We start from the raw sequence: 20,122 nt of genomic DNA on the forward strand, positions 1-20,122 counted from the left end.
GACCGAACAGCAGAAATAACACATAGGACAAATAAAAGCAATTCAGTGTATTGGGAGAGCTCTGGAGTGGAGAAAGATGCATCAGGATACCATAGCTTGATGCCAATAGCTATCAAGATTTTTGAGCTAACTCTTCCTGCACTCTTTCCAAATTCCTCAAACAAAGTTCTCCAATAATAATTTTGTTTCCTTTACAGGTTTTCTTGTAGAGTTAGAAACTGACAACTAGAAGACATAAATATCTGTTCCAACTGGCTGCTGTACTTCTCACTGTGTATGAATAAATTAATGTTCTGTTTGAAACATTAGTCTTAGGTAAGTTTGGCTAGTGTGTTTCTTTTTGAAACTCTAGAGATGATCAGTCTCCTTATTTTCTGTTTTTCATTGACGGCTAACATTTCAAAATCTTGTTGTGAGATCCAAATGGGGTTGATGCAGATAATCACAAGAGATTATGATATAAGAATTCCAGGACACACATGCTTTGTGATTGACTGCTAAAAGAAAATATTGATTTCCATTTATTTTATCTCTTGTTGACACACAATAGTGGTCACAGTCATGACTGTTATACAATGGATTGGGGAAAGGTTGTTAGGCAATGAACTGAGCATAAAATGATATTTTTTGTTGCTGCCTCAAATTTGATTCATGCTTTTCTGAGTCTGAGTTTATAACCTAACCTAAAATGTAGACTCTCAGAGCCAGAGTAATACAATCCAGATTTAAATCTATCACTTGTTAATATATAGCCAGTCTTGCTAAGATGGATCAATTTGTGATGCTCTGACAAAATAGAGTTTGTAGTCCTTCGAACATCAAAATTTAAACTGTGCTGACACAGCTAAGATAATTTTACTTTTAAGCTGCTAATTGAGCATGAATTTGCTCTCCCTCTGGTATACCTGCACCAACTCTCTCTAAATTTGAATCAAATAAAATTTTGCATGAAATTGCTTTGAGACAGGGTCTCACTCTGTTGCCCAGGCTGTAGTGCAGTGGCACAATGACAGCTCACTGCAGCCTCAACCTCCTGGGCTCAAGCAATCCTCCCACCTCAACCTCCCAAGTAGCTAGGACTACAAGGGCATGCCATCACACCTGGCTAATTTTTGTGTTTTTTAAATAGAGATGAGGTTTCACTGTGTTGTCCGGACTGGTCTTGAACTCCTGAGCTCAAGTGATCTGCCCGTCTCAGCCTCCCAAAGTGCTGAGATTACAGGCTGCAAGCCACCATGCCTGGCCTGGATGAAATTATTTGGATCAATAACATAAGGTAGCTAAAAATTTTGCCATCATTTTTACTTTGTAAAATGTTAAGGACATTAATACTTTCCCTATTTTTACTGATAGCAGGGAGAAGACAATGTACATGTGTATAGCCCTTCTATCGACCTCTATAAACAAGGTAGTAAGCCATTTATATTTTTGTATCCTAGTATATCTGAAATACAAATCTTCTTCATGACTACTACAACAGCCCTTGCCTATGCCCTAGACATCCCTTACTTTACCAGGACTTATTAAAATAACTGTCACACTGCAACCAGTCTAATCATTTTGTTTGTTTGTTTGTTTGTGACACAGTCTTGCTCGGTCGCTCAAACTGGAGTTGCAGTGGTGATCTCAGCTCACTGCAACCTCTGCTTCCTGAGATCAAGTGATCCTCCCACCACAGCCTCCTGAGTAGCTGGGACTACAGGCATGCACCACTATGCCCAGCTAATTTTTGTATTTTTAGTAGAGACAGATTGCCATGTTGGCCAGGCTGGTCTCAAACTCCTGACCTCAACTGATCCAGCAGCCTCAGACTCCTGAAGTACTGGGATTACATGCATGAGCCACCGCGCCCAGCCAGTCTAATCGTTTGACATCTATCATCCACAAAGAATTAGGAATAATCTGTCTAAAACTGCAACATAAACTGGTGCTATTATTGTTTTTTAAATAGGAACAGTCATTTTTATGCTTTATTTAAAAAGCCTTAACCAGTCTAATTTAGTTTTCTATTTTATATACATATATTTATTATTATTATTATACTTTAAGTTCTAGGGTACATGTGCACAACGTGCAGGTTTGTTACTTATGTATACATGTGCGATGTTGGTGTGCTGCATCCATTAACTCGTCATTTACATTAGGTATATCTCCTAATGCTATCCCTTCCCCCTCCCCTCACCCCATGACAGGCCCTGGTGTGTGATGTTCCCCACCCTGTGTCCAAGTGTTCTCATTGTTCAATTCCCACCGATGAGTGAGAACATGTGGTGTTTGGTTTTCTGTCCTTGCAATAATTTGCTAAGAATGATGGTTTCCAGCTTCCTCCATGTCCCTACAAAAGACATGAACTCATCCTTTTTTATGGCTGCATAGTATTCCATGGTGTATATGTGCCACATTTTCTTAATCCAGTCTATCATTGATGGACATTTGGGTTGGTTCCAAGTTTTTGCTATTGTGAATAGTGGCACAATAAACATACGTGTGCATGTGTCTTTATAGCAGCATGATTTATAATCCTTTGGGTATATACCCAGTAATGGGATGGCTGGGTCAAATGGTATTTCTATTTCTAGATCCTTGAGGAATCACCACACTGTCTTCCACAATGGTTGAACTAGTTTATAGTTCCACCAACAGTGTAAAAAGTGTTTCTATTTCTCCACATCCTCTCCAAAACTAGTGCTATTATTGTTATAGATCTAGCAATCATTTTTTAGTTGCCCATGGAATCACAGCAAAGATCCATACCACAGTTATACCCTGAGACTCTGGAAAGAGAGCCTCCCCATTCCCGCGCCTCCTCCTTTTGAAGGGGTTGGGTAAACCACTGACTGTGAGCCAGGAGTCGGCTCTTCTGACACTGCCATGTACAGGTGCAGAACTCTGGGGATTCTGAGAATCCTAAGTTCAGGTTGTGTGTCTTCAGTGATTATAAAGATATATTTTGTTAAGTCAGGTTATATTTCATTTTTCCCAACTTTATGTATTACTTGTAAATATTTAGACATGTAGGATATTGAGAATTCCACTCCGAGTCTACAGATGTTAAGCCCATCTAAATTTCCACATCGTCCTGATTCAAGCACCAGAGATGGAAATAAATAAATTATGCCTTTCATGGCCACAGTCCTACTAAATTCTTCAGTCCACCTCCAGTTTCTAACTACAGTGAAAGATGGTCATATGAATTGGGTTATTCTTGTCATACCAACTAAAACAGAGGCAAAAGACAGGGAAGAAAGCATTCAGGGCACAAAACATGGCTCCAAGAATGGAATTCACTGTAAGCCTGCATACTGAAACTGCCTGTTGTAACCTGAAACTAGTTTTACTCAATAGCTACTGAAACAACCTCCTTTGACTCCAAGACCCATTGCCTGTCACTCACCAATCAGAGCTTGCCAGCTCTCCACACTTGACTAGTGCCAATGAACTTTCTGGGACAACAATATGTAACACTTCTTCTTGTTATGAAATCTCCAACTTTCTTTTTGTTCTTCAGGCATAAGGAAGACCATCCAGTCTGTATGTATACCTGAACTGCAATTCTTGCTTTCCCAATCAAATCTTAAATTTAGATATTTGTTTCTGTTTTTATTTTGACTTAAACACTAGCCTTGTTATACTTATCGTGTATTAAATTCTAAACTCTTTTACCATGCTCTACACAGCATGGTATATAACATCTTTGTGTTTTCGCTCCTGCTGTTTTCTCTGATTGAAATGGTCTTCACAACTTTTCTGGCTAATCCATTAATCTCTTAATATACAGCTTTTAAATCTCTAAGAACTTCTCCAGACTTTTATTATACTTATTCAATTTTCCCACAGTACACTGTTCAAACTTCATTCTTATCACTACCTTATTAACTAGATAGCTGTTTTTTTCTGTCTCATCTGAAAAGAAAACCTGTAAACTTTTGAAGCCAGTGTTCATATCTTATTACACTACTAACATGTATGTGCTGAACTGAACAGTATGGTTAAAAATACACGTTATTTCACATTTTATTGAACTTGTAAAGACAATTGTTTTGAAAATACTATTTACCAGTTACTAAAGTTGAAAGCTAAGTAGTATTAGTTAAATAGTGAAAAATTTTAATGAATTGTATGAAAGAATGTTCAATCTTTGTGAAAGCCATTCCAGGGTTTTAAGTACTCATTTTCTTTTCACAATGAAATATGTACCATATAATTACAGCAGAGGTATTATAATATAAAAGGCTGTGAAAACTAAGCTTTAACTTTTGCATAAAGTGTTGAAGCTATGAGTGCTTTTCCCTACCAAAGCAAAATACCAATGCTAGTTCTAAAGACAAAAATTTTGTATATATTATACAGGATTAATAATCTTAAAGACTAATACATATGAAATTGTATTTAACTTATAAAGACATTTTAAAAAAACAAGATGCTATATTTTAAGATTTTTTTTTTTTTTTAAATTTGAGACAGAGTCTCACTCTGTCTCCCAGGCTCAAGTGCACTGGTGCAATCTCAGCTCACTGCAACCTCTGCCTCCCCGGTTCAAGCGATCCTTCTGCTTCAGGCTCCTGAGTAGGGGGGATTACAAGCATGCATCAACGCTTAGCTAATTTTTGTGTTTTTAGTAGAGAGGGGTTTTGCCATGTCGGTCATTCTGGTCTCAAACTTCTAACCTCGAGTGATCCTCCCGCTTTGGCCTCCCAAAGTGCTGGGATTACAGGCGCGAGCCACCATGCCCAACCTATTTTAAGATTTTTTTTTTTTTTTTTTTTTTGAGACAGAGTCTCGCTCTGTCGCCCAGGCTGGAGTGCAGTGGCGGGATCTCGGCTCACTGCAAGCTCCGCCTCCCGGGTTCACGCCATTCTCCTGCCTCAGCCTCCTGAGTAGCTGGGACTACAGGCGCCCGCCACGATGCCCGGCTAATTTTTTGTATTTTTAGTAGAGACGGGGTTTCACCGTGGTCTCGATCTCCTGACCTTGTGATCCGCCCGCCTCGGCCTCCCAAAGTGCTGGGATTACAGGCGTGTGCCACTGCGCCCGGCCTATTTTAAGATTTTAAATGTCATTATCCATTTAGTTTAAGACATACAATATTTATTTTAAAAGTATTATTTTTGTTGAGCATCTTGTTTTGAAGTTCAAAAATTAAATTTTTAATGTCACATAATGTATATAATCTATTAATAGCCTTCTTCCAACTAATAACAATTGGTGGAATCCAACATGTGGATCTGAGTCAGCCTCAGTTCTTAACTATTGTGATGAGGGAAGCAAGATATTTGCATTCTCGAACATCTCTGGCCATGAAGTATCTTGCTTGAAATAAAAATTGAAGTTTTCAACCCCGTACATTTCTATAGGTTAAGTATTAATATTACTCAGTGTTAGCAATAATCTTACCTACTACTGATGCACTGACCTGCTTAGCGTTTTTTTCTGTTTCCTGGCCTAGGCCTCCTAAAATCTGATAGTTACTGCATTTCTAGCTTTTACTGTTATCCCGCTTGAGTTGATCTCCTGAAACCCTGTAAACCTTCCCTTCCCTTGCAAACTCATAGACTCCATCTGACAACCCTCTATCCATATGAAAGCTAGTCACACTGGGAGGAAATTGATGCAGCCATGTTTCTGACTTTGGAAACTATCTATCATCTGGAATTTTCCTTAGAGTAATGTCTTCTTGCATGGGCAGAACCCATTTCCTTATGTCAGGGTATGCCAAGTCCTTTGCACTATCATTCTCTGGGTATTGTGCTTGAAGGTTGCTTTCCCAAGAGTCAGTTTGATTGTATTTAACCTATGCATAGCTCTTTACTTTTCCACCTCACTAGTCCCAGCTTTCTAAACCAACCCCACTGGCCTTTGGTCCTGGGGTGCTATCTTACCGTTCGTGAGGTTATGGTCTGACATTTATTATACAAAATAACAGGGGGACTAGGGGAAGTTTATTAAGCAAACTTCAATTTTAAGAACTATATTGATAATAGGAAAAGAGATAACAAGTTCTTTGAATCATCCACAAGGATATGGTTTGAACATCGAGAGTTCCTTAATAGAATTACTGCGAAAGTAGAAAAACATTGAAATATGATAGCCCATATAGTTAGGACTATTTACAGTTAGTGATCATATTGTACTAAAACATTTTCATTGTATGGTATATATCTTACCTTAACTTCCACATGTGCCATCAGTACTGCAAAATTTGTTAGGTGGTTACAAGAGCATGTAGTATGTGTCTTATTTGTTGTCAGGAGCCGACAGCCTTGTGTTGACCAATAACCTGTCATTGTACGCTTGGAGTAGCTCCAAAATGAACAGTTAGGGTTGAAATTTTCCTCTGACTGCTAAAGGGGAAAAAAGTCCATAAAATCAACAACTACTTTATGATCCTGTAAATTAAGTTGGCATTTTCTTTACATATAATACAACTTCATATTCTATCTTTTTTTTAGAGATGTCTACCAATGTTTCCATGAATGGGCCTCATCAATTCTAAGGGAAACTGAATATATGCTGTTGTTTGTTCCCTCTGACTAGAGAAGAGTGCACTATTTTTTTAAATTAACAGTAAAACAACATACTAGTATCAATGTTTCAAAATCACACTAATTAATACACATTGCAAAATAAAGAGGTTAATTGCTCTTAACAACCAACATCTGAATGGATGATCTTTAGAAATCTTTGTTGAATTTACAACCTCAATCTTTGTATATATGCAAAAATATATCTTCACATGGACATAATTGCTTGAAATATCAAATATAGAACCATGTCTAGTTCTGTTAATGTACTCCTATTCTTCTTTAAAAAATATAAATAGTATTGTGAATATTTAAGGTATACAACACAATGTTATGAAATACTTGTAGATAGTAGAAAGGTAACCAAAGTGAAGCAAATTAACATATCCATCATCTCACGTAGTTACCCGTTGTTTTCTTGTTTTTGTGGCAAGAGCAGCTAAAAATCTATTCATTTCACATGAATCCCAAATACAACAGAATTTTGCAATATTATCTATGATTTTCAGGTCGTATTTTAGATCTCTACACTTGGACTAGGTCTTTTTAGTTATGGAGAAGCATTTATAAATCCATCTATGAATGCTTTCACCATAAATATTTACAAATACAAAGATGATTCTCCTCCAAATCTTATTTCTGAAAAAAAATTACCACTATATTGTACAAATAATGAACTGCTATATGTCAAATAGAAAAAATATTAAAAGAAAATTAATACACTTAATGTTCAGTGTTATAAAAATACAGATAATATGAACAACCAAGTTAATATGCCATTTTCTTACCTTGATATGTTTAACAGTAAACACCACAGGATCAGCCAAATAAACCTTGTTACTGAACTCTTTGTTTATTGCTGCCGTAATAACAGGAGAATTGACAATAACAGAATGATTTGTGGACAAAGCTTCCGTTCCCAACTTCATACTGGCATTCTCCGTGGACAAATAAGGACCCAAGTTGTTATACAGCACAAAGGCCACTCTGATCTCTCCTAAAATAAATGCAAACTCTGATTAGTTTGTCCATTCTACTTAAATTAGTTAGTACTAATGAAACAGAAAATTAAATTCATATAGTATGTATTCACACAAAAAATTCAGCATTCATTTCAACCAAAGTACCAAGTCATTTATGAGAGGAAAGTCAAATTATGCTAAAACAACTACATACCACTATTTTAAAAAATGAACCTCAATCCCTAACTCACTCCATACTCAAAACTAAATTTAAGATCGATCATACACCTAAACATGAAAACCAGAATCATAAGGCTTCTAGAACAAAATATAGAAAAATATCCTTGAACTTTGAAGAAGGCAAAAATGTCTTCAATAAGACCCCAAAACATTGATCATAAAATGATAAACTAAACTTTATCAAAACCAAAAATCTATCAAAATACATTATTAAGAAACAAGCAGACTGAAATACATTTAAAAATAAGATTCATTAATATATACAGCATTTTTACCAACTAACAATAAATTAATGGCATCTTAAAATGGCAAAAGACATAAATACACACTTTAGAAAATAAATAAAGGAAAGGCCAATAGACACATGAAAAATGATCAGCATCATTAGTAATTAGGGAATGAAAAAATAAGACTACATTGAGTTACCATTTCATACCCACAAGAATCTCTAAAATTGAAAAGACTGACCACACTAATGTTGATAAGGATGTGGAAGAAACGGAACTCTCGTACACTTCTGGTGGTAGTATAAAATAGTTCAACCATTTGGAAAAAATGTTTGACAATTTCTTATAAAATTAAACATACATCTACCTTTCCTAGATAAGTGGAAACATATATCCACCACAATACATGTGGATATATATCCTTATTCTTAACAGTCCCAAACTGGAAACAAGTCAATTATTATTTATAGGAGGATAAATAAATTATGGCATATTACATAATAGAATATACTATTCATCAATAAAGAACAAACTATTGATACATGGAACATCATGAGAAAGTCTTAAAAATATTTTGCCTGGTTAATGAATTCAGACATAAAATGGTATATACTGTATGATACCAGTTATATGAGGTCTTAAAACACTGGCAAATTTTGGCCGGGCGTTGTGGCTCATGCCTGTAATCCTAGCACTTTGGGAGGCTGAGGCGGATGGATCACAAGGTCAGGAATTCAAGACCAGCCTGACCAACATGGCGAAACCCTGTCTCTACTAAAAATACAAAATTTAGCCAGGCGTGGTGGCACACGCCTGTAATCCCAGCTACTCAGGAGGCTGAGGCAGGAGAATCACTTGAACCCGGGAGGCAGGGGTTGCAGTGATCTGAGATTGTGCCACTGCACTCCAGCCTGGGTGACAGAGTGAGACTCCGTCTCAAAAAAAAAAAAAAAAAAAAAAAAACTGTCAAATTTTGTCTACAGAAATAGTAATGAGAAGAAAGTTTTATTAGGTGAGGAGAGGGAATAAGAAGACTGGTAAAAGACATGGGAAAATTTTCTGGGTACAGAAGAGATTTATTTTCTTTCTTTTTGTGATATTATAAAAGAATGTACAACTGTCAAATTCCCAAGCTAAATGCTTCCTCAAGCTAAATGTATATTTTAGTGTATGTAAATTATTTCTCAATTGCAATGTTAAGGAAAACACATAAGAATTCACAGTCTTTACTGTCTTAAAACTCAGCTGTCATGTTATTTTAAGGTCACTGTTTCCACAAAGTCACCAAGTCCTTCCACCTTATTTTTTCCCTTTATGACAGTCTCTTAAATGTAATCCTCTATGAAGTGAATTGTCTCTTAACACACTTTTTAAAATTGTATTATTTCCTTTATTTAAAAAAGTCAAGCCCTATATCTTATTTCTGGCCCCAACTACTATGGTTACTAAGAAGAGGAAGTCACAGTCCCTATCTCTGAATCTTAGAATCAAGTGGAAAAAAAGAAAATTGAGTCGTGTGAGGAGATAGGCAAAAAAAAAAAAGTTACTTTTTTTTTTTTCTTTTTTTCTTTTTTTGAGGAGGAGGGCTATTTAACATCTAACTCCCGTGTTTGGGAAATTCCCTACTCTTCGGGATTTATAGACGCAAAATGGACATACACTTGCTTTTCTAGCTTATTGTGAATAGGTTGCTCTGAGCACTTCTGCTAGATGCATCCAATCAGATGCAGTAGCCTCAGATATCAGATGAGGAGCTAGTGATACAAATAAGCAGGAAGTGGTACAGCAACAGCAGCAGCAGCAGCGGCACAGTTACTGCTACAGAGTTCACTTGCGGCAGCAGTGACATTTCACAGCAGCGATTTTGTGATGTAGTACAGGCTGCTGTCAGCCTCCTTGCTCTAGTGTATCTTCTGGGCCTGATTCTCCAGCCGTCTCGGTGATTCTATGAGATATCCATTATCATTTCCGTAATCCAGCAAAGAGATTATGATGAGAGCTACATAATGGAAGAGAGCATTCTTATCTAATCTACAAGTGTTAATACAGTACTGAGCAAATCATAGTAATTCACTAAATACTTATCTGTTATAACATACAATTTAATTTTGTTCTTTCCCTCTAGATTTGGTATTAAAATGCTGATTTTTGAAAGGTGAAAATTAAGAACATTCATGCATTTTTATTGTTGACATTAAAAACTTCAGTTTTAATTGGTTTATAATTGGCTGATAATTCATGCCAATTTCCACTTCCAGGATGGCGTCATTTTGCCATCCCACCGTGTGTTACCAGCACACTTAGTCACTGGCAATTCTCTCATATTCTCTGCTCTAAAATTAATGCTTAAATGTGACTTTAACAAACAAAAACAAAAACAGGCTGGGTGTGATGACTCATGCCTGCAATTCCAGCACAATGGGAGGCTGAGGTGGGAGGATCCCTTGAGGCCAGGAGTTCCAGACCAGCCTGGGAAACACAGAAAGACCCTCTTCTCTATTAAAACAAAACAAAACACACAAAAAACAACTATACGTTAATTTAGAAAATAAATGAACACAGAACTTAATTTGACTAATATATTTCTACATGTCTAAGGATACACAGCTTTGTGTCTGAAGGTTCACACATTTATTGTATACTTAAGTAGTGAGTATATAGATGTATAGATGAACCAGGCACTGAAGTACTAGGGTTACATCAGTGAACAAGATTAGACAAGGCCCCTGCTCCCATGGAACTTACTGCCTGGAGGGAGACCCAGGCAGTAAGCAGGCAGATTGAAAAATAATAATAATATTATTTCTTATAATGGTAAGTGAATAAATGCTATGAAGAAACATTGGCATAATCATGGCTAATGGGGAAAGAGTGATTGGGAAAGAGGAGTTTACCTTAGAGGAGATAGGGAAGACTCTCCTTATAGAGGTAGATTTATTCTAAAAAGTGAATGATAGAGAGGGTGCTATGAAAAAAAAAAAAAAAAGTGAAAATTGTATTCTAAGAAGAAAGGTTTAAAAAAACAAAAACAAAAACAAAAACACCCCAAACCTGATGCAGGAACATGCTTGGTGTGTTCAAGAAACAGAATCAAGATTACTCTGTCTGGATCACACAGAACATGCTGAAGACAAATGTGAGGTGTGGCAAATGAGGCAGGAAGGAAGTGGACCAGGTAGCACCTGGCAGGCCTAGTTAAGTCATGAGATTTCATTCTAAGTGTAAGTGGAGGTCAACTGGTCAGATGTATGTTTCAGGAAGAACCCTTTGTCAACAGGATATACTGTTGGAGGGCAAAAGAGTGGAAGCAGGGAAACGATTTAGGAAGCTAATGCATCTAATTTTGCTCTACTTAATCTTACTGCTGTCTCAAAAATTTTCTTAGTCAAATGAGTAACATAAAAATGATTTCTAAGTTTAGTCTTATAATATTTCTAACATTTACAGACCATTTTATTCTGATGACAACAAATGTAAGTTGTTTTTCTTGATATTATTATCAACACTGTTCACCCTGCAATATGAAATATTAGCATTAAGTTGGTGACTAGGAACTGAGGTCATCTTCCTATCACCTTGCAGATTAAACAATCTCCCTTTCTTGGCAAAAAAGAAATATCTGTGTGTGTGTGTGTGTGTGTGTGTGTGTGTGTGTATGCATATATGTACAAATATGGGAAAGAGGGGTCTATTTTAGAGGAGATATATATATACACATACATATTATATATACACACACATCTATACATACATATATACACACATACATATACATGCATATACATGTGTGTAAGTTTAAACATTTTTTAATATTAGTGAAGTTTGGGACATATTTTATAAGATTAATTATTGAATTTTAATTATTTGCAGTGTATTCAATTTAGTAGTAAGCTAAGCTGATTATATTTATAGTTCCATTTCCCAAAATCATCTCCTTACATTTAAATGTTTGTATGCTTTGCAAAGAAAAGCATAAAAACTCCCAAAAAGAAACTGAATAAGCAAAAAAAAAAAAATTAATTAAAAGTAAAATTTCCATAAAAAATTTTACAAGTGAAATCTGCACACTCAGTGAGAGTTCCTCCTTTTGAGGAAAGATGTCAGATCCTCTGAATTTTGTTGTCCATAATTTCCTTTATATTTAAGTTTCTGGCAACTGAAAAGTAATGGAACAATTTCCAAATCTGATTGGGAATTTTGTAGAATAAATATCACTGTAATATTGATGGTGCTGTACAGTAGAGAAAGAGGAGGAAGAGGAGAAGAAAGAGAATAGTGTAGGAAAAGGAAGAGGGGAAAAGCTCCTCAATAGTGGATCTAATATTCTGGGCCAAAAAGGAATGAACTGATGCAAGTTCAATTCCCTCAAGCTTAAAAAATAAACTCTAACCTACCATTTCGGCCATTTTGCTTTAAAGTATTTGCAGACAGCTGGATAGTGCTTCCATGGCCCATGTTTTCTGGAAATTTTAGGTCTTCTAAGTTTCCTTCTGTGCTCAGTCTTGCAACTTCCAATTCTGTTAATATCAAAGAGATACCCGTGCTCATTGAGAAACATACCTAAGCTACAATAATTTCCTAAATCATTGCAGTATTTCTGAAATCAAAACACTGGAATTCTCGTTCTATTTGTCATGCTTTATGAAAATCTTTCAGAAAATATATTGTTCGTATTTTATAAAAGTAATGCAAATAAAAGTTATTAAAATTATGTAAATAATACAAACATGTCAATAATAAAGCCTAAAATTTAAAATTCAATCCCAAATTCTAATACATTGTCATTGGCCTTAAGTTTCAAAATATAATCTTTATTTTATAAATTAAATAAAAATCCTTTTATAATCTAGAGCTGTACTATCCTATCAATATTGATCTTTAAGCCCAATAAATTTGAAACAGCTTTATCATAACTTCTGAAATAAAAGTGTTAGCTACTCCTAATCCATAATAAAAATAGATTGATATCCTTTATAAGTCAAATAACACGATTATCAAACACTGTTTTATCATTTTCACTCAAATGACTTACTTCTTTATAATGTGAATTCAAAGATACTCTCATTATAACTGAAATAACTCCTAATAGTCCTGTATTAAGAGGATAAAATTTTAAATAGTATAATACATACATAAAAGTCCTTTCAAAAAACAAACCTCACCGTAAGTGACCTCAGGCTACTATGTTCAATATTGAACCTAATATTGAAATGTCCTAAGAAAGACAGCACACATGATTTTCTATCCTTTTAAGCCAATGACAAGTGATGCCCTCTTTATTTTAGAAAAAGAATGACTTTTCTCCATTGAAATAAAGTATCACTCATATCTGGGACACCAGAGATACTTTTTTCTTTTCCCTCTTCAGATATACAACAGTGTCTAGACCTTCTGAATAACAAAGGCCACTTACTAATATTGTCTGTGTTCTCCCTGACAATGTCAGTCTTCAAAAGGTTATCAGCCAGCACAAAAGCACTTTCCTCCACAGTATGAAGCAACATGGTGGCCGCACGTAGCTGATCACTTATAGTCAGGTCTCTCCACGCATTCAAAGCTTGTGGCTGAAGGAGGTTGTTAACTGTCTCGACCATTGCCTATATAAGAGGATGAAAAGAATGACAGAGGTCTCTAGTGAACCCACATAGCTGTCAGAAATCCAGGTGTACATGTTGCCCAGCAAGCAAGGATCAGCAGTGTGCATGAGTTCAGTATTGTCCCAGCCTCCCCTGTGACATGCTGCAGCAGAAGCATTCATTATTTTGTTCTGTAAAACCCTAGCTGAGACTTTGCAAAGCAAGAGGAAAACCTGTTTTTGTTTTGAAAGACAACAAATAAAGTCATGCTTTCTTCTTAGAATCAATAACACAAGCTTCAACAAGACTATGATCACATAATTAAATTATTTGGCTGGGGAACTGTTGACAAAAAATTTAAACCAAGAGTTTTACCACATGACTCAGAGAAAATCATTTTTTCTGTACATTACCATAAAACTGGATGCTGAACACAACAGAGATTAAAAGGATGACCATAAATGTGACAATCCAAGAATTTGTTGCCTATAGGTTGATGACTCACATAGCAAACCTATCTGTTTTTTAGCCAGCTAGTAAAATGTCAGAATGGGGAAAATATCAAAGCATACATACTCCAGGGGCTTTGGATATGTTATGTACAAAGAGAAATGTTCTTCATGCTGTTTACTACTAAGGAGGGGAATAAACAGTTGAACCTTACTACCTATGGTCCTCAGGTGTTTTATCTTTAAAAAATCAGCAGTAGGTACACCCACACATAGAGACAAAACACTACAGTTCTCATTGCTTCATCCAAAAGAATCATCTCTGTAGTTACAATTTATATATTTCCTGTGGTTTGCTTTATGCTGTCGGTTACAAAGAAAAACAGTTCTCCCAATAAGGTCTTGGGTTTCATTCAAACATAGAGAATTGTAAAATAGAAAGATACAATACCTTCAGCTTGAAAGTGATCATCCCTGAACCCAAATGATTATGAAATATGCATCTAATCCAGAAATAAAGTTGAATAAACAGCCAACACAGGCACAGTTACCAGGCAGCACATAAGTGTTTTAAAACAGGACTCACATTATTGACACATTGGCAGAGGGGCTGGGAGAGACTAGAGAAATACCCTCCACAAGGCAGTGTTTTCTCCTGGCTGGTGTTTTCATAGTAACCAAGTAACAACTGTTAAAAATTCAGCTTCCTAATGAAACACCTTGGCTGCCAATTAACACCAGCTTCAAAAACTAATTTGCCTTTTGATAAAAGTTGTTTTTCTTGATATTTTCCCAGCTATTCCAAGTTTTGGTCAAAAATCAACATCACTGTACTTTTAAGTAAAATAATCCTACTCACAACTTGCATGCTTTGGATTATTTTTTAAAAGAGGAACAACACAAACAAATCGAAAAAGTCTCTCACAAGTGTAAACACTGGACATTTTCATACAGTGTGCTTAGCTCCGTCATTTGTTCTTGGTGTAAAGCATGACCTAGTAGCCAGACAAAAGTATTTCTGGATCACAACAAAATGATCCGCTTTCCAGGAAGTTCTCTATAAGGGAATGCCAACAGGATATGCCAAACAAAGAGATGCCAGATAGGAAACCAAAAAAAAAATAAAATAAAATAAAAAACTTTAGATATTTTCTGAAGCCAAACAGAAAACAAGATAACATAGACCTCTTCAGTGTAAAGAAGTATTCTTTCAGGGATTAGATGATACTGTGAATTCATTAAAAATGCTCTGAAAATCCCACATGCAACAGAAATTATGCCTGTTCTTTATGGAGCAGCCATTTTAGCTGCTGATAATCTTAATAATTAGTTAATAATCTTATAATAATTAATTAAAATCTTACCTTAGGGGAAATTTTATTTGGCATAATATATTTCTCTTCTGTCCTTTATTGTTTTTATTTTCATAATTTAAAAAATGCAAGATGAGAAAAAAGGAAAAAGAAACAACTATGGTCAACTCCAAGAACGTTCCAAGAAAGAACGTGTTCCAAGACTAAATTAGGAAAAAATAGAAAATCTGACTAGACCTATAACTAATACGGAGATTGAATCAGTGATCAAAGCCTCCCAAGAAAGAAAAGCTCAGGATCGGATGGCTTCACTGGTGAATTCTACCAAAGTTTTCTGCACTTAAAGAAGAATGAACACTAGTCTTTCTCAAACTCCAAAAAATATAAGAGGAAGGGACACTTCCAAACACATTTTTATGAGGCTAGCATTACTTTGACACCAAAGCCAGACTAAGACACCACGAGAAAACTGCAGGCCATATCCTGATGAATACAGATGGAAAAATTCTCAACAAAACGCTAGCAAACTAAATCCAACAGCACTTAAGAAAAAAAGTATAAACCATGATCAAGTGCAATTTATCCCTGAATTCAAGGAGAGTTCAACATAAAAAAAATCAATGAATGTGATACACCACATTAACAGAATAAAGGATATCACATGATTGTCTTAATAGACGCAGAAAAAGTGTTTGACAAAATTCAGCACCTTTCATGACAAAAACTCAACAAACTAGGAACAGAAAGAAGTTACCTCAACATGATAAAGGCCATGTAAAAAAGCCCTTAGATAACATCATACTCAACACTGAAAACCTGAAAGCTTTTCCTCTAAGATCAAAAACAAGGCAAAGATGCCTACTCCTGCCACTATTCAACATAGTACTTGAAGTCCTTAGCCAGAGCAATTAGGTAATAATAATAATAGGCATCCAAATTGAAATGAAAAAGCAAAATTCTCCCTGTCTGCAGATGACATGATCTTATATACAGAAAACCTGAACGACTCCATTAAATATATATATATACATAAAAGACTGTATATATGTGTGTGTATATATATGAAAGACTGTATATGTGTGTGTATGTCCTTTAAATATATATACACACATAAAATGCTGTATATATGTAAGTGTGTATATATCTATAAAATACTGTATATATTTGTGTGTATGTGTGTATGTGTATATATATTAACTAATGAACAAAATCAGGAACGTGTTTACAACAGACTGCTTTATCTAAAAAACTTTGTATGTCTTTGAACCGACAGCAAATAAATCAAAGGTACCATTTATTAATTTATCTTAGTTTTGCAACTGAAAAAGTGCAAGGTGCAATATTTTTTCATAGCTACAAGTATTCAACAAGTGTATTCTTCAAGATAAGGCAGTCTTTAGGAAGGCTTTCTACTAATTTTGGGCTTTAAGCCCAAACAATTGCCAAGTTTATTAAAAAGCAACACACTCAACATGTGGCCACCAAACCTAGGATTTGGTGAGTTATGACACCAATTTAACATTTATTTAGTCTGCTCAAAGACACACCTGTTCACCATTGCTTAAGTATAACTGCAAGGAAATGTTTACACAAGGATCGAGAGACAGTATTCTGTAGTTCTAAAATCAGAGTGTGGGATTTGGAACCACATCCCCCAAATTGTACCTTCACAGTGCCTCTTACTGTGTGACACTGGGCAAGTTATTTAACTTCTCTATACTTCATCTACGAATTTGGTATGATAATATAATCATCTCAGAAAGTTGTCTGGCTCATAACAAGTGCTCAAAATGTAACCTTGTTTTTACTTTTAATTGATATCACAGTCCAGTGTAGGAAGAAGGGAAGTCTTCACTTAGAAAGCACATTTCACATCTGATAATTGCTAAATAGCCACACTGAATTGAGATCTGGAAGGAATAAATCTTCAGTAATGCAATCTGCATAATTTGGTCTCTTACACAACTGCAGAAGCCTATACTACCTGAAGCTTTGAGGAATTAGAGAGTAAAGGCAACATGTGTATTAAATAGTTCATAATGATTTTTTTAGAGACTCGAATAAAATGCCCCATTTCCTGCTAGTGAGACAGCACAATTAAGTCCATCTTAAAAGCTTTATAATTATAAATGACTTAAACTTTCTAAAGCTTGCTGACATGTCCCTTTACTAGCTAAATGAAGGTTAATTAAATAGTTACAACTCCTCAATGAATACCTATATTTGGATTTCCTTATACATTTATGTATTGTATATTTATTCACACACTATGACATCTGGTCACAAGATAATTATTTTTTCTCAAACTAGTTATTTGCATTCTTTTCATAAGCTCAACATAAGACATTATATTTCAATTTGAGAGTAGGTAGGGGTGAGTATTATCCTTTTCATCATACAGTATACTCACTAAACTCTCAGTGACTTTTGACTGTTTCTAAAAATCAAATACAAATGGGAAAGAGCCAAAAGTCGTTTTGATTCACACCAAGATTATGGACATACCATATCCTACTAGACACATATTTGCATTATTTTTTAATGCAACATTATTAGGACCCTTATCATCAAATTCAGACCTTAGGCAAATTCAGTTGACAAATATTACTCATAGCATATAATTCTGATATGTTCGTTAAGGCTGCTGTATACTTTACAATTACACTTTATATATTTCAAAATACAGAGTTTATTTGTTATAACTACTGCAAAAGCCTTTGCGAAAAACTGCTATATATTTTTGCAATGACAACTTTTGTCATTATTCCAAGAGGATGTATTTGTGAAATAGCCTAAGATTTCTCAGGAAGAATACACAAAAGAATCAACAGTGAGAAACACATGAGTGGCACCTCTTACCCAGGTGAGCAGTAAATATCAAACTATGAAAGTAAGCAGAATCATCTGGGGGAACTTAGTTATCCCCTCTTCCTCCATTTGAAAATCATAAAAATAAATACTCCAATAGAAGGAATGCCTTATGGAAAGATGTATAAATGTCTAACTTTACCACCATGGCTTTTTTGTTTTTCTTTTTGTTCTTTTTTTTTTTTTTTTTTTTTTGAGACAGAGTCTCACTCTGTCGCCCAGGCTGGAGTGCATTGGTGCCATCTTGGCTCACTGCAAGCTCCACCCCCCGGGTTCACACCATTCTCCTGCCTCAGTCTCCCGAGTAGTTGGGACTACAGGCACCCGCCACCACCCCCGGCTAATTATTTTGTATTTTTAGTAGAGACGGGGTTTCACCGTGTTAGCCAGGATGGCATTGATCTCCTGACCTCGTGATTCACCCGCCTTGGCCCCCCAAAGTGTTGGGATTACAGGCGTGAGCCACTGCGCCCGGCCTTGCAGACAAGTTTTTAAATCACTAGGTCATTCAGGTTTTAGCTCAAATATCATCTGCTCTGAGAGGTCTTCCATTATTAGCAAAACCAGGGGAAAGCTGGGGGAGAATCCCCCCATCCTTAAATCTATTACCTGTTTTGTTTCCTTTGTATCATATGTCATTATCTAAAGATGTGTCATATATTTGTTTACCTGCGCAACTATCTTAAACTTCCCATTAGACAGATGGCGAGCTTTCTGAAGGAGGAGACACTGTCTCATTTACAAGAGCCCAAAGCAGTGTTCGGTAACTCTTAGATGAGGGATTTGCCATCCGTGATAACTCATACGTAAGTCAGTTTTCTCCATTTTCATATCAGCCAAAATAAAAATCTCTGAAGTTATTAGTTTGATGAGTATAAGAGCAAAGAATAAATAGAAATGATAAAACTTATTAACTAGCCAATATTTCCCTGAATTAGTCTCACTTCAGAGAATCAATACCCCAGTGAGCTCTTAGTCCATTTGGGCTGCTAGAACACAATATCTTAGACTGAACAATTTTATAAACCACGGAAATTTATTGCTCACAGTTCTGGAAGCTGAGAAGCTCAAGATCAAGGTACCTGTAGATTCATTGTCTGGTGAGGTCTCACTCTCTGCATCCTCACAGGGTTCAAGAGAGAAACAAATTACCTTGGGTCTCCTTTGTAAGGGCACTAGTAACATTCATTCATGAGGACTTTGTTCTCATGGCCTAATCACCTCACCAGAAGCCCCACCTCCCAACACCACTATACCGCAGAGTAAGTTTCAACACATGAATTATGGGGAGACACAAGCAGTCAGACCACAGAAGGCTCCCATTTTAGTATCTGTTTATCTTTAACAGAATTATCCATATTTGTATCTGGTTTTCTCACCAGACTACGATGTCCTCAGAGAAGAGATCGTATTCATTTGTGTTTTCCCAGAGTAAATTTTAGTGCTGTGATACCTTTTAGGTATTCATTAATATTTATCACATAAAGATAAGTTACTTTTATTATCAAATTATTGATGACATTATATACAATAGGAATATTGAAAGCATCCTTTTTTGTTTCTTTAATTTTTTCCCTGTCTCCCCAAATACTTCTGAGAGAATAACGTGTTCAGATATCACCATAATTTGGGAGGGAGGCAGGGTGAATGAGAGGAAGTTAAGATGACAGAGTTCAGAAGAAGAAAATCTGAACCACAGGTTATTATAGTGAACACAGGACACTATGAGTAAGAAAATATATATATATATATATATATATATATATATATATATATATATTTTATAAAAAGTTTTCCATAATGTTTCCAAAGGTAATTTCTAATGTAATTTAATAAGATTTCATTAAATATGTATTATATGCAAAAAACTAGGTAAGGCACTGTTGAATGAGGTTAGAGAAGAAAAACATAGAGTTTGCCTTCAATTTACCTATGCTCCAGCACAAAACAGATCTAGAAACCCACA

General features: G+C 35.6%; 1 protein-coding gene across 3 annotated transcripts in view; it reads right to left on the reverse strand.

Annotated features, from left to right (window-relative positions):
• ADGRL3 (adhesion G protein-coupled receptor L3) overlaps window positions 1–20,122 on the reverse strand; it is an 868,510-nt gene that overhangs the window by 124,178 nt on the left and 724,210 nt on the right. For all 3 annotated transcript variants that reach the window (XM_025386284.1, XM_025386285.1, XM_025386286.1), the window contains 4 exons: window positions 13,364–13,547; window positions 12,345–12,467; window positions 7,310–7,518; window positions 6,165–6,341 (listed from right to left, as the gene is read on the reverse strand). In XM_025386284.1, the coding sequence (XP_025242069.1) occupies window positions 6,165–6,341; window positions 7,310–7,518; window positions 12,345–12,467; window positions 13,364–13,547 (693 nt within the window). The remainder of the gene's footprint in view (window positions 1–6,164; window positions 6,342–7,309; window positions 7,519–12,344; window positions 12,468–13,363; window positions 13,548–20,122) is intronic.

The sequence above is a fragment of the Theropithecus gelada genome, chromosome 5 (genome assembly GCF_003255815.1).
Source record: "Theropithecus gelada isolate Dixy chromosome 5, Tgel_1.0, whole genome shotgun sequence".
In the NCBI taxonomy this organism is placed as follows: Eukaryota; Metazoa; Chordata; class Mammalia; order Primates; family Cercopithecidae; genus Theropithecus; species Theropithecus gelada.